Raw genomic sequence first — 14,951 nt, 5'->3', positions numbered from 1 at the left:
TCGGTAAGAGAGTATATACTTTCTCTTGATAAGGCTCATTCTACTTTTTGACAGATTGAGCTAAAATCTGTCTCTTGACATCTTCAATTCATTGATTGCATTTTTGCCTTCGGTAGACTAAAGGGAGTCTAATTCATCTTGCACTAGATGGCTATTCAAATACTTAAAGATAGCTATATTCTTATATCTTCTCTTCTCCAGACTAAACATCCCTCATCCGTACTTCTTTTTTTAGCACATATGCGTATCTACACAGGTATACATGTATACATGTGTGTAAGTCCAATGTATAAATATGAGCATCCATATATGTATTATTACATGTTAAATATATCTTTACCTAATCTCAAGGCCCCTCAGTATCTTGGTGTCACACTGAAGATTCTCCAACTTAATAATGCCTTTGCTAATGTATATACTTGCATTGAAAGGCTGATTCCCCACAGGTTGGCTGGCTACTTTTCTTTTTACAGTTCTAGGGCTAATCTAGGAAAGATAGCGGTGGTTTTCTGATATTGTTATTCATGAGCCCCGATGAAAACATTCATAACTGATCACCATCCAGCTTCATTATTTATCTTTCATGAGGGGACATGCCGTGCTGAAATCACATAAAAAAATTAGTACGAAAAACTTCGACAAATTCTGAGATCCACAAAATCAGAGATAAACTCCCACATGGGTGCCGATAGAGTCCCATGAAAAGAGTGTTCAAGTTTAGAAAACACATCTGACAAAGAGATATCTCATAGTTCCTGATTGAAAGGAAGGTATCTCATGGTTCCCTTTCTGAAGCCATTATGAAGTTCCTCCGTAGTATCGTTCTTTTCTGGGCTCCAAGAGTTGTAGCTCTTGGAGAGTCCAGAGGCTGCCTCTCCCAAGTATGTCTAGTTTATCCTCCACAACAGAAGTAGATACTGCTATTGTCGGCCACTGTTCTTCCAGGGACATTGTTAGTTTTGTTGATAGAAAATTCAAAAATTCCAACCATTTGACAGTCACAATGTGATGCTTCCTTTGGGCTCAACACCTCTCTTACTTCACTCCCTACTATTGTGTTCTTGTACAGGTAAAAGAAATCTGTTACCTCAAGCTCCTAAAGCTTTGATAAAAGACAGATGAAATAGTCCCTGCTTTCAAAAAGATTATATCCTATCAGGGGAAAGAAACAATATGCACATGAAGAAATATATATATATATATGTGTATATATATATATATATATGTGTATATATATGTGTGTGTGTACACACACACACACACACACACACACACACAAATTATACTAAAATAAATACAGTTTATTTTCCTTTTTTTTGAGCAAGAAAGAGCTAGAGGGACACTTACCTTGCAGGGTTGTTGTGAGGATCGAATGAAATAATATTCGTGCAGTGCTTGGCACAGTGCCTGGCACGTGGTAGGCACTATATAAATGATTATAATGTTATATCTATATATTATACAGATGTAGATAATAATTGTCTTCCTCCCCTTCCCCTATTACTAAAAATGTTGAACAAAAGGGTCACTACAAACTTCCCTCCAAACTAACATCAACCTATTAATGGGTACTCTTTACATATGACCATGAAGACACCTCTGAATCTATCCTATACCTTTCCATCCTGTCCATAAAGCTACCGTGGAAGATTTTATTAAATATTTTACCCAAATAGTTTCTATAGTGCTGTAATACTCTAACATAATGCATAACGAATGTAACTTCATTTGGCATTTTTAAGAGAAATTTTGAAAAAGAACTTTTCTCCATTTTTCTTGCTTCCCAATTTTGTAAGAAATAACGATATGTGAATTAAGTAGAGAAATTAAAGTATGTACCTAAGCATCTGGTTTCAGTTCCACTCCAAAGTCCAGAAGAAAGGCATTCTCTTACAGTAGAGCCGACAAGCATGTACCCTGAATCACAGGTAAAGATAGCTGTTGATCCGTATGAAATTTGAGTTCCAATCTTATTTCCATTTGGAGGTGTAGGAAGTTCTCCACAAGAAATAACTTAAAAAATAAAAAAGTTAAATAATTTTAGAAATTAATATTCTATGCATAGTTTTATAAAAACAAAATGGATCAAGTCATGTTGACAACTTACTTCTTGAAAAATCTTCCTTGGGGGAGCTGTGTGCTATTTTTCAAGTCAGGAAATGAATGCCCTGGCCTAAACTCCTGATAAAATTAAAATGTAGTTGCTGAATAAGGAATACTTCAACGAAGAGGCTAGAGAGCACAATTAGAAGGAGAATATCTGGGATGATAGTGTCCAAGAGAAACATTTCAAATTTGGGAGCTAGTGAATATGATTTAATAATATAGTTTAATATGGTTATATATTTTATGTTTTATATTACACATATCATAGTAACTTGTTTAATTTAAAAATTATGCATTTTCTTACAACACAGGGTACCAAAAAGAATCATGAGCTGCTGAACAAAATATGGGAATTAAATCAGAAACTTCAGGATATTAAGATTTAGTCATCAATAAAAAAGCTTTCATTATGTATTTCTTATACATGGCACTCTTCTAATTTGTGCAACCATCATAATCCTACATAGCCTCTAGGTTCATTAGTTTTCTAAATTGTAAAATGAAGATGTCTATTTTCTATCTGCCACAGAGGAACATTCTTAGGATTTCTTAGGCCTTTTAGATGGTTTGACCTCCTAAAATACAAAGTTTTTTATTGAACTACTTTGGGGTTTCCATATAAAGTGGTACTGATTCCATTCTAAAGAATGAGTATATTCACCTAAACAGAAAACTCAAGCTGAGTTATAACATGGCAGCTCGATAGTGCAATTGGCTGAAAAGTGAAAATGGCTTAGGTTATTTTCAAATGCTATTTTCAGTTTTTTCCATCAGAGTGTTTTAAGCATTTCAGTAAGCAGCTTCATATACTCTTTAGCATTACCTCTTCTGGTTACTAAATAATTGCTATTGTGTAGGACCTCATTGGAAATCAATATTTATGATTTCGTCTATTTTGTACTTTTAAGGAAAATCGTTTTTGAGTCATTAAACTTTGTTGATAGTGCAATAATAGATTTTAAAAGTTGTTATTCAGCTTTCTAATATTTTCATTTTTTAGGGAATGATTTGTTTACTTGCCAGGGCAAGAAGCTAGTTTTCTTTTGTCATAATGTATTAGAGAATTGGCTATATTTGTTATTGTAACTTCCTGTCAGTTTACTGTTACATGCAAGATATAATGAAGTAGAATCCTCATCTACTTTCAGTAGCCTCTGGAACACTAGATCTGAAATAATGAGCAATGAATTCATGCCCTATATAATTCCCAAGTTAAATTCTGTCACAATTCTAGCCACGTGAATGGTCTAGTTGCAGGGGTGGGGGGCCTGTGGCCCTGAGGCCACACATGGCCCTCTAGGTCCTCAAGTGCAGCCCTTTGACTGAATCCAAACTTCACAGAACAAATCCCCTTAATAAATGGATATGTTCTGTAAAATTTGGACTCAGTCAGAAGGCCATACCCAATGACCTAGAAGGACACTTGTGGCCTTAAGGTCACGAGTTCCTCACCCCTGGTAGTGTGGAGAATACTGACTCGTATATCACGTAACCTATGACCTATTCTCATATTGTCAGTTTTGAGAACTTGAGCAAAATACTTAACTACTAAATGCCTCAGTTGTCTTATTAAGAAAAATAAGCATGATGATAGCTACTTTAGTTAACTCATGGTGTTATTGTGGAAATAAATGACACAAAGTTTTGTGTAAAAGTAGTAAAAGTAGAATTCCTTTAATTCAAGGTTTTATTGTTTTTGTTTTTATTATAAGCAGCAGCAGCAGCAGCAACATCATAGACATCATGGTATGGTGCATAGAGACCTGGTGTTAGAGTCGAGAGGACTTAATGTTCAAATTCTTCTTCCAACATATATTAGCTGAGTGTCCATGGGTAGGTCATTTAACTTCTCAGTGCCCAAGGAAACTCTGAGATTATAAGTTAGAGATATCATACTGATATGCATCAGTATAAGTAACAATTACATCAGGAATTTCCAATGCTAATATAGTTACAATCTGAGTAACAATGACAACGGATTAACAAATACATCTCATCATCATGATTATCACAGATCTAGCACCTATATCTGATAGTACTAGTTGATATTTTACTTGTGTGTTTTGGGAAAGAAAAATGTCATTAAATTAGCATTTCATATGAAAATTATATATTGGGGGAAAAAAACTAGATAAGTAAATACTCACTTTGACAGTATGGTCTTTCGTTTCTCCAGCTCCAAGTCCCATTAGCAAGGCATTCAATAGATGCTGGGCCTAATCCATGATAACCAGGGTCACAGCTAAAAACTACTTTAGTTTTATACTCATAATGGGAGCCATTCACAATTCGCCACCTTCCATGTTCCAATGAGAAGGAATTAATGCTTGGGCAAGTAACAACTACATGAATAAAAAACACATTGTCTTAATTCAATCTTTTATTTGTTAGAGAAATATCTATTGAACATCTATTTTGTGCTTGACCAATGAAATATAGAATGCTGGAGTTGGTAGAAGCCTCAGAGGCCACTTAGACCAAACTGTTCCTGAATGATACCCCTCTAGTCCAGAGCATATTTGATCATTCAGCTTTTGCTTGAAAGACTCTGGTGAAGGGGAATCTACCAGCTCCGATGGAGTGCACTGAACTTTTGTACAGAGGTGACAGTTAGGAAGTTTTGTCTGACATCAAGCCTAAATTTATTTCTTTGAGACTTCTATCCATTGTGTCTACTATACCTGGTCTGTGGGGCCACGAAGAACAAATCTAATTTCTCTTTCTTATATTTACCTTTCAAATACTTGAACACAACTCTCATGTCCCTTGTAAATTATCTCTTCCATAAGCCAAACATCCTCATTGTCTTCAATGAATGCTCATATGGCATGCAGGTAAGGCCCTTGACCATGGCATTTACCATCCTCTGTGATCATATTTCATTTTGAAATAGGGATAAAATGATCAGTGTCATATTTTTTATCACAGTCTTTTCTTACAGTCTTCTTAAATCACGTTATGGGTTGAACCATCCCAATTACCATGTCATATTTTTAAAGGAGGCATACTACATTTAATATAGTATATGAATTGCCATCTAGGAGTATGTGAAACTGTTCTCTTTAAAATGATGTTGGAAACAATCATATTAGGTTTATAGGAAGAATCATATATGCAGAAGAACTTGTACTTGAGAGTATGTCCTCTTTCTTGAAAAGGTTGGTTATAAGTTTAGTCTATTGCAATATTTGTTTATTTTAATGTAAATGGTATTAAGAATAGATACCTATTTGAGACGTGAAAACAAGTTAGAATTATTTTTTAATGAATACACATCAATCAGTTTTTAACACATGATCTTCTCCAGAGAGTTATTGTGAGGAAAGTACTTTATAAACCTCAAAGTGGATATAAATAAAAATACTATTATAAATAACATAAGGATGAATAAATTAAATAGGATGATATATACAAATCTCATTTCCTTTTCCCCATCCAATTTGAATAAAATGAAAAACCTTAAATTTCAGTCAGAAGCAAGGAGAAGGAAGAGGACCCAGTAGCATAGACAATCCACTGGTCATATAATTAGCTCCTTAACGTAGAGTTGGATATGTTGGAAAATAATGTTATTCTTCCAAAGATAATTTCATTCAGTCTGGAATACTGTATTCAATTCTAAGTCTTGCATCTTCAGAGAAAGAGTGGGAAACAAAAGTATATGTAGAAGAGAGTGACAAAACTTCAGGTTATCTGATTAGCAGGCTGGTTGTCTCCAAATTGTCACACATCTATTTTAAAACTCGTTTATACTTCACACAAAATATTTTTAATCTATCCTCATTTCATTTCTTCTCTAGCAATGAGGAGCAGTTGGGACAATCAATTCTATGTTAGTATTTATATTCAAAGTCATAACACAAGAGTTGAAAGAGTGGAGCTATTTAATGTGGAGAAGAGAAAAAACAGCACGCATGATATTTATATATGTAAAGGTCTCATCTGGAGGAGCAATTCTTTAGATTATGTGAGTCTCCAAAGAGCACAACTAGGAATAATACATGAATATGATTCTATAATTCTAAGAGAGAAATAGATTTTAGCTTAGAATAAGACCTTGCCCAAAATGGAGCTGTCCCAAAACAGAATTCACTGTCATATGACATTGTGATTTCCTCATTACTAGATTTGTTCCAGCAGGGACTGATGACCGATTGCTAGGAAACTGTTGAAGACATTCATGCACCAGGTCTCCGGGGCTAGACCAGAGTTTCTTCTCAATCTGATTATGATTTATACCAAATACATTTATGTGCATTCAGCACATACTTGTAGATAGATTGGTGACTAAAACATAAAACTGATGAAGATATTGCAGCAGGGCTCTTCATTTAACAATGATTTTGTTTGTCTGGAAACTCTGAAATATGCTTGTTCTAAAATGAAGATGCTCCTTATTTCCTCAGTACTTTGGTGCCTACAATAGCAGAATCAACTGTGAATAATCCCCATTACAATAAACAAATTCATCTCAACAGTAATCTCAGTAGTAGATGAGAACTGAAAGTTGACATTTTTTGGAAACATAAAGATACAAATTATGAAAATTCTATTACTTACCCACACAGCGAGGTGTTTTATTATGATTGCTCCATGTTCCATCAGACTGACATACTGCAGTGGTGAGTTCTTTAGATGAGAGTCTGTAGCCATCATTGCAGAAATAGGTAACACGGGTCCCCACCAAGTAATCTGTTGTGAGTATTCCACCATTTGTTGGTGCTTTAGGAATCCCACAAGAAATTGCTGAAAAGAACAAAAACCCAAAATGCTACTAAATCTGTCTGTTGTGAGAAAAGTCTATTGGTTTATTTAAAAAAAGATATAAAAAGTATATGGGATTTTATCAAGTCCTTTGAAAAAAATGCTAAAGTGAAGAAAAGGATTTCCTTAATTTCCAAGTATAAGTGTTGTTCAAAGGTACATTATGTAAACTTTTATTTATCCAGGTCCCATTTCTAGTTTCCTGCTGCTTTATTCCCTGATTTTTTTATATATAATTTGCCATTTAGTTCCTAAATAGCTTGTGCAGAGAGATCAGTACTTTTGTGCTTATAGGAATATAGGAAAAATGGACTTTTTTTATTGGAATATATGAAAAAATGGCATAAATTTTGTCGTTGAGGGAAAGGGAAGAGGAGCAAAGATTGCCAATTTTTTTTAGTCTTCTCCATTCGATCCAGTCCCTGTAGTTTGGATGTGTGTGGGTTTCAGGGATGATGGTAGGGTGATGATCAGGGAATCCCTGATCAATTTGAGTTTCTATCAACCTGAAGAAATTATAATTCATGGGCTACTGTTTGGAGGTTAACAGAAGGGTATTCCTCTTCTGTGAGTATGGTCACTTTCCAAGAAGCAATATTTTTCACAGGCATTAAAGCAAGAGTGCATGCCCTAGAACCTCATCAGTTTGAGAAGGAAACTACTCAAATTGATCAGGGACTACTTTCATCATCTTCCTTCAACTCTTTCCCTAGTTAAATATTTTCTGTCCCAGTAGATTTAACTTGGCTAACTGAGAGCACATTGGTCCATATTCAGCATTCAGAATAGCTTTATAGTGATTTGGGGGAGAAATCAACAGTTTTCCCATGGACATAGCTGCCCAATGTCATGAACTCAGGACCACAATGTCTGTGACGCAGAGTTAAGTTTTTGAGTGGGTCCAGACCTCCCATTGCTAGTGGTCCTGAAAAGTATAATCACCCTCCTCCCAAATTTCAAACATATACTCAAATACTTAAATGAATACATATTTCATTTATTTATGTGTTCCCTCTAATGATGCAGATATCGACCTATCCATGCTTGCTAATCCTGTCCCTCTTGCCTATGTCCCAGGAATTAGTCAACATGCTGGAGGCTTTCCTCAATTTTTTTCTGATATCATGATGATACTATAGATACAGATCTTTGCCTGTTCTTTCTCACTTTTGCCACAAGGCAAACCAATTTTCTCTTCTAATCATGCATTTTATTAATGATGTCTTTTATTGTGTAGCCTTCTCATAACTACCATGCACTCCTCCATTGCCATCTGCATTACATTCATTTTAAATTCTGTACCCCATGACTAGCTACCATATGATGATATATTAGAATATAGATATTTTTATGGCCTTTTATGTCTGCAAATATATTAGAGTCATTGAAGGAGCTTGCAATATACTAAAGACATTGTCCCAGATATGTGTATGTATGTATGTGTGTGTATGTATGTGTTTGTGTGTATATCTGTCTATCCATCATCAACCTATTTATAATCTGGACAACATGCATAAGTTGTCCATCCAAATGCATATCTGGAAAACAGAAATTCTTCCTCCACTTAGTGTTCTCCACATTTATAGTTAAGACTAAACTATTTTAAATAATTACAGAACTCTTCCAGGAATAATTTCAATATTCTGAGAAATAACTGAATAAATCTCTGTAATATACAAACGGTCCAAATGAAGGTCATGATAAATTGTCCTAGCTCAGTTAATTTTAGGGCAAGTACATCGACTTATTATAAAAATTTAGACAAACCTCAAACATGTGTGAAGTTCACAAAAAATGATGAAACCTGCACATACATCCTGGATATGTCCTGTGGCCCAGCTCTTCTCACCCCCTCTGAGTATTCTGGGATTACATAGACCTGGCTCAATCTTGAGAACTGGACCCAAGAAGGATAATTTCTATTTTTGGCTCATTGTCTCTACTTCAGAATTTTATGCTGGAGAAATCTCTAAAATAAAGCTTTGATATAGTTCACAGAGAGACAGCATGGTACAGTGGATAAAGAGTTGGTCTAACAGACAAGAAGATTTGTGTTCAAGTCCTGCATCTGACATAAAATGGCCAGGTGATCCTACACAAATCACTTAACTTCTCACTGCTCTACTAATTCTCTAAAAATGTAAGTTGCAGAAAAGCTGCTAGCTAAGCATTGGTAAAGAGTTTCCTCATGTGAGAAGTCCCTAAGCAAAATAAATCACAAGTCAAATCTCTATCCTTATTCTATAGCTCATGCCTTAGTTTCCCCACATGTGACTAACAAATACTCAATATGCATTATGAGTTGAGCCTTTATTTTGGCCTATGGAAAGTGCTTTTAGTTCAGAAACTTCCTACTTGTACACCAGTGCCTAGCATCTGTCTACAATTGAAGCAGCCGATGGCAGAGTAGATAAAGCTCTGGGCCTAGGGTCAGGAAGACCTGGCCTCAGATACTTATCTGTGTGACCCTGGGCAGGTCACTTCAACTCTGGTGGCTTCAGTTTCTTCAACTGTAAAATGAGGATAATAACAGCACCTTCCACACAGGGTTGTTGTCAAGATTAAATTAGTTAATATATGTCAAAAGCACCTAGCACAGTGCCTAGCACAGAGAAGTTGCTATATGAATGATGACTGCCTTCCCCTTCCCTTCCCTTTAATAGATGTCTATTTAATAGAACTGGATAATATGATTCTGTAGTATTTGATTACATCTTGATGCTATTGTCAATTAATATATGCTTACATTGTTAAATGTTTTCATAATGCTTTTCTTAGACTTGATCACAAATAAATCGAAGGCAAAAGCACATAAAACATATCTATCACTAGCACTTTCTATATATCTGTTATTATTGTAAGGAATCGATATTATCATGTGAGCTTAGGTAGAAAAATGTACATTCTATTTTAAGTTTCCTTCTCTAAATTGAATAGTGTCATTTTACTATTTCTAATAAACTTCAGCATTTGTTAGTTCAAGATTCATTATTCTAAAATCAAAAGGGCTTGGTTAGAGAGGAGGGAATGCATTAATGAATCAATATTACACTGACAGAGCTGAATAGCAGGATTACTATCACTGAAGAATTTGATCCATTCATGATTTTAGACCTTGTAGACTGTGGAAAAGCAATGAAATTGACTTAATAAATTATTTATCCAATTTTGAATGATTAAGCATATAATTATCCTTGCTATCTAATTACAGACCCCTAAAATAGTACTGCAAAGGTAAAAGGCTCCCTGAATTCTGTTGAAACAACATCACATTTTTATGTGGGCCTTTGGAAAATTCCAGTCCATGATATGAGAGAGAGAGAGAAAGAGAGAGGAAGAGGAAGAGGAAGAGGAGAGGGAGAGAGAAGGATGGAGGGAGGGAGAAAAAGGATGGAGGGAGAAAAAGGAGGGAGGAAGAGAGGGAGGAAGGCAGGGAGGAAAATAATTTCGTATTGTCAGCTTGACACATTTCAAATCCTAGTTTTTCTTCTATGGAGAGCTTTCGGTTCAGAATATATACTTTTCAATTCATTACCAAGGAAATTATTTTGGAAACTCATTCAGCTTGAGAAACTAATATATCTTAAAATAAAAGGAGAAGCACCTACCTCCAAGAAATATTACAAAAATTTATTCCCAGGTTACACAGGGAAAATAAAAAGAGAACCCTCCCTCCCCAGCATTGTGCACCTTTAATGACAATGGAATATTCTGATCTGAGTGAGAGTAACTGGCAATGAAAAAAATTTGAAATAAATCATTGTAAAAGCTGTGATAAGCAATGATCTGGATGTTTTATTAATATTGACCTTCTTTAAATGTCTGTAATCTTCTAGATGGAAAACCTAGACAAGTTTTGACAAAAATAATTTTTAAAATCGTATAAAGGAAAGTTGGGAGAATTGAACATTTTGAGAAATTTCTCCTCACAAGTGATATTTTAAGTTTGGCAATTTATTTTCCTTTTAATAACCTGACAAAGAGGTATTCCAAATATGATTATCCATAATTTACAGAGGAGAAAAATGAAGATAGCAATTTGCCCCGAGGTCACGAAGGTGAAATTTGAATTAAGGGTTCTTGTTTCCAAATTCAGTAGTTTTTCCAACACCCAATCATTTTCTATTCCAATGAAATTTGTCAAAACAGTTTCTTTTCTCTAAATAATAATCCTGGTAACATCAAAAAGTCAAAAAGTTTCTTGTATAATTCTAGGACTAACTTTACATAGTGACTATATTTCCTTCTATTGCCTAACAAAACCACAAAATAAAATAGTAGGTTAAAAAAACCCCTAAATTTTATTGGGTATGATCAAAGCCCAACACAGAGATTAGTTTAACGAGTTTTTGTACTGACAAAATCTGAAATATAATATGCCTGTACATTTTTTAAAAATATCAACATCACCAATAAAACATGAAAGACATGTGCCTAGAAAGTTCAGTTCAACATGATAAAAATACACACACACACACACACACACACACACACACACACACACACACACCTATTTATTTCTATACACACACACACAATGGAGCTCTATTTTGACTCATCATGTGTGAAATACTGTGTTCAATTACGGAATTCATATTTAAGAAATACATTGATAATCTGGAAAACAGCCAGAGAAAGAGAACAGTGATAGTGGAAGGATTTGAATTAAGATCACAAGGGAATTGACTGAAGGAAATGGACAGGTTTAGCTTCATAAGTGAAGATTTAGGGAGAATATAACAAATGTATTAAAGAAACTGAAAGGATATCATGTGAAAGATTTGTTCTGCTTTTTTCCAAAAGGAAGAATTAAGGACAGTGGGTGGAGGCTGCAGTGAGGCATATGCAAGGAAAAATTTCTAAATGATTATAGCTGTCTAAAAGAGAAATAGGCCTCAGAGAATATAATGGTCCTCTCTCCAAAGAGATCCTTGACCAAAAGCTGGATGACTACTTGCTGTACAAGTATTCTTGTTCAGGAATGGGTTGAACCAAAGGACTTCTAAAGTTTCTTTCATCTCTGAAAGTCTGTGATTCTTTGAGGCACTTACTTTGGACTTTAGGACACAGTGAATATAACTATTGAGAACTATAAACTTTGTTTACATTGGACTGGATTACAGTCAGACAGTGAATATACAAGGGAGACCTTTGACTTTTGTCTTCTAAATTTAATCAGAAGTGGGTATGAGTTTAACAAATTCAGAAATTAAACCCAAGTAGGGGGAAAGATATCCCCTGTAGAAATCCATGTAAAGCGACTGCAACTATGAACTGTCTGGTTAGGAAGTAGGCTGTCTAGATGTTGAAAATGCTTTGCAACTCAGAAGTTATAAACAATAAAGCACTCCAAAAGGCAACTAATGCCAAATTAGCAGACCAATAACCTCAAAGATCTGGGAAAATATCCTACATAGTCATCTCCATATCACTCATCAAAGAGGTCAAGGTCTTATCTCATTATCTTAGTTACAGTTACTCAGCACAGATGGTCAGTTCTTTAAGAGTATTTACTCAAGCCCTATTCAGTATGAATGAGCTCTTGACAGTACTACCTACCCAAGGAAGCCTGCTTCCACAGGTTTGGTGATAAATACCTCCCTTCTTAGTGTCATAAGTATATGTCTTTACCCTAGTTAAGAGCTTCAAGATCATGTTTATATGAAGATTATGGTGAAAGAATTGGGTATATGTATTCTGGAAAACAGAGGATTGTCTTTTCAAAATATGATGGGCTGTCATGTGGAAAGAAGGTTAAACTAATTCTGCATTGCCCAAAAGGACAGATCTAGGAGCAAAAGGTGGAAATTTCAGCATCAAATTTTGGGTGAATATAATTAAAAGAATTATTAGATATGTGCAAAAGTGAAATATCCTTTCTAGGAAGCCCTCCCTCATTGGGACTCTTTAGCCAAAGGGTAGTTGCACATAAGTAATATTTTAATCTCTGGCTTTCTTTGTTTCCATATTTTCATTTTAGGACTTGAGGAGAATAACCATGCCATGCCAAAGCTACAAATTAATTTAACAAGAAAACTAAGAGTCTTTCCAGTTGTTTGACTTTATGAAAACAAAATTATGAGTAACTGAATGGATTTTTTTTAACTTTTTAATCAACTATTCTTTTGTGACATGATGACCATGTACTCAGACTAAAACAACAATCCAGCTTTTCAAGGTCCTGTCCCAGTATAGCCTGCTTAATCTTCTCAGTATTTCCAAATCTGGTTCAGGAGGTCTCTGGCAAACAAATACCTGAGACAACAGATTCATAGGTACCATAATTAAAGGAACATATATGGATCTAAATAAAAGCACATACAGTTTCAGACAAGTTTAGTTAAGAAAACCAATGACATAATTGTGAAAATAAAACAGGCTTCTTCGTCAGGCTATTCCATTTTGATACAATACACTCTACCTTGACAGGCTGGAACAGGTGCATCCCACGCATGGTATCCATATGGAGACTTTCTGCACACAGCACTGCTTTTCCCAACAAGCCTGAATCCTCGGTCACAGGCCCATCGAACTACACTATTAAGTTGACCCCCTGTTTGACTGATGATGTATCCATGGGGAGGAGATTCTGGAGTGCTACAGTAGAGAGCTAATGAAAAGAAAAAAAATTCCTAATTAAATTACTTATATGAATCACAAATTCCCTATTACCGTGTCTCCATACATCAATAAACAATGACTATAATGTGATTCAATACGAATGAAGGCTCATTTATCTGAACTGTAGCTTACCTGAAACTCATTTTGTTTTATATCTTTTAAAAAAAAATCCCTATCCTGTTTTCTTAACGACACTTTATCACTGCGCTTTCAATTTTTTATTGTCATTGTCGTCCAACACATTGTCTGAGTTTCTGGTTATCACTGAATAATGTACTTGAAATATTACAAAATTTCAAAGAATAAACATTTTATTGAATAATATCTCCTATCACTAAAAGCACCTCAAAAATAGCACTTTTGGTTGCAACATATTGTAAATATTCTAGCATGATAAAACATGGCAAATGCTGCTCTGTATTTCTCATGACATCCATACTATGCCACATCATAAACAAAATTTACTTTTACGGAAACAGAGGCAGAAGACTACAAAATCTCATGATCTGTTTTGATATTTGGCTAAAAAATATCCATTCTGTCACATTCATTCTAATGATACTAAAATGCAAACAAACAAAGCAACAATAAAAGCTTCTCAGTGGAATAAAGCTCTTTCTCATCCTGAAAGCCTGAAAAGCCAAAAGATAATGTCAAGTGGCTGTTTCGCATGTGTATGCTTTTTAGACAGCTCAGGCTGAGAGGCTCCATTTACCCTTAGAAATCTCAGGCTGCTCATCTGAGAAGAATGACACATTCTTCACTAACATATGAAATATATGGGATTAGGACTATGTGTCATGAACTGCCTTTAAAAAAAAAGGAAAAAGTATCTTTAATGTGTGAAGCTACTCTTGAGCACTAAAAATACTTAAAAAGGAGGGAAATGGATTCTTAAAAATCATTTCAATTCAGTGTTCTCTTGAATGGTTAACTATCTGATAAAATTGTGCTACCTCATTCTCTATCACAGAATACCACCAGTACAATATTCTATCTGATGCTCGAAATCACCATCATTGACTTTTATTTACATAGCCACAAATTAAAATGATATACTATATGACAATAATTTTAAATGATCTCTGTTGGCCAAACCATGTACACTTTTGGGAAGAAATCCCTCAATTGAATTGGTTCCTGGCACACAGTTTAGGGGGTGAGAAATTCTGAGGAATCCTAAAAAAGTATTTTGCATCATGAAAAATTATAGTATTTCATATTTGAGTTGCTAACATCCATTTTGTAACTTAATAGAAAGATATTCCCTGGCAATAACTTTTCCCATTTTGACAAATGAGAAAGAAAAAAAAATATTTTTAAAGCTAAAAGGGGAAAAAATTAGTATATGTATGGAAAAAGATCACTTTGCAAATTGCTACTTTTTTTTTTCACCTGAAACTCTGAGAGGGCAACATAGTTTAGTGGAGAGAATATTACACTTGGAGTTAGGAACCTGG

At 34.8% G+C, this 14,951-nt stretch overlaps 1 protein-coding gene across 3 annotated transcripts in view; it reads right to left on the bottom strand.

Annotated features, from left to right (window-relative positions):
- The window catches only part of CSMD3 (CUB and Sushi multiple domains 3), a 1,625,828-nt gene that overhangs the window by 109,472 nt on the left and 1,501,405 nt on the right, over positions 1-14,951 (bottom strand). For 2 of the 3 annotated variants that reach the window (XM_036758935.1, XM_036758952.1), the window contains 4 exons: positions 13,292-13,480; positions 6,667-6,852; positions 4,254-4,448; positions 1,840-2,013 (listed from right to left, as the gene is read on the bottom strand). In XM_036758935.1, coding sequence (XP_036614830.1) covers positions 1,840-2,013; positions 4,254-4,448; positions 6,667-6,852; positions 13,292-13,480 — 744 coding nt within the window. The remainder of the gene's footprint in view (positions 1-1,839; positions 2,014-4,253; positions 4,449-6,666; positions 6,853-13,291; positions 13,481-14,951) is intronic. The other variant, XM_036758944.1, reaches the window with a different exon arrangement.

The sequence above is a fragment of the Trichosurus vulpecula genome, chromosome 1 (genome assembly GCF_011100635.1).
Source record: "Trichosurus vulpecula isolate mTriVul1 chromosome 1, mTriVul1.pri, whole genome shotgun sequence".
Lineage (NCBI taxonomy): Eukaryota > Metazoa > Chordata > Mammalia > Diprotodontia > Phalangeridae > Trichosurus > Trichosurus vulpecula.
The sequence above is the reverse complement of the archived record's forward strand: the minus strand, read 5'-3'. Positions and strand labels throughout refer to the sequence as shown.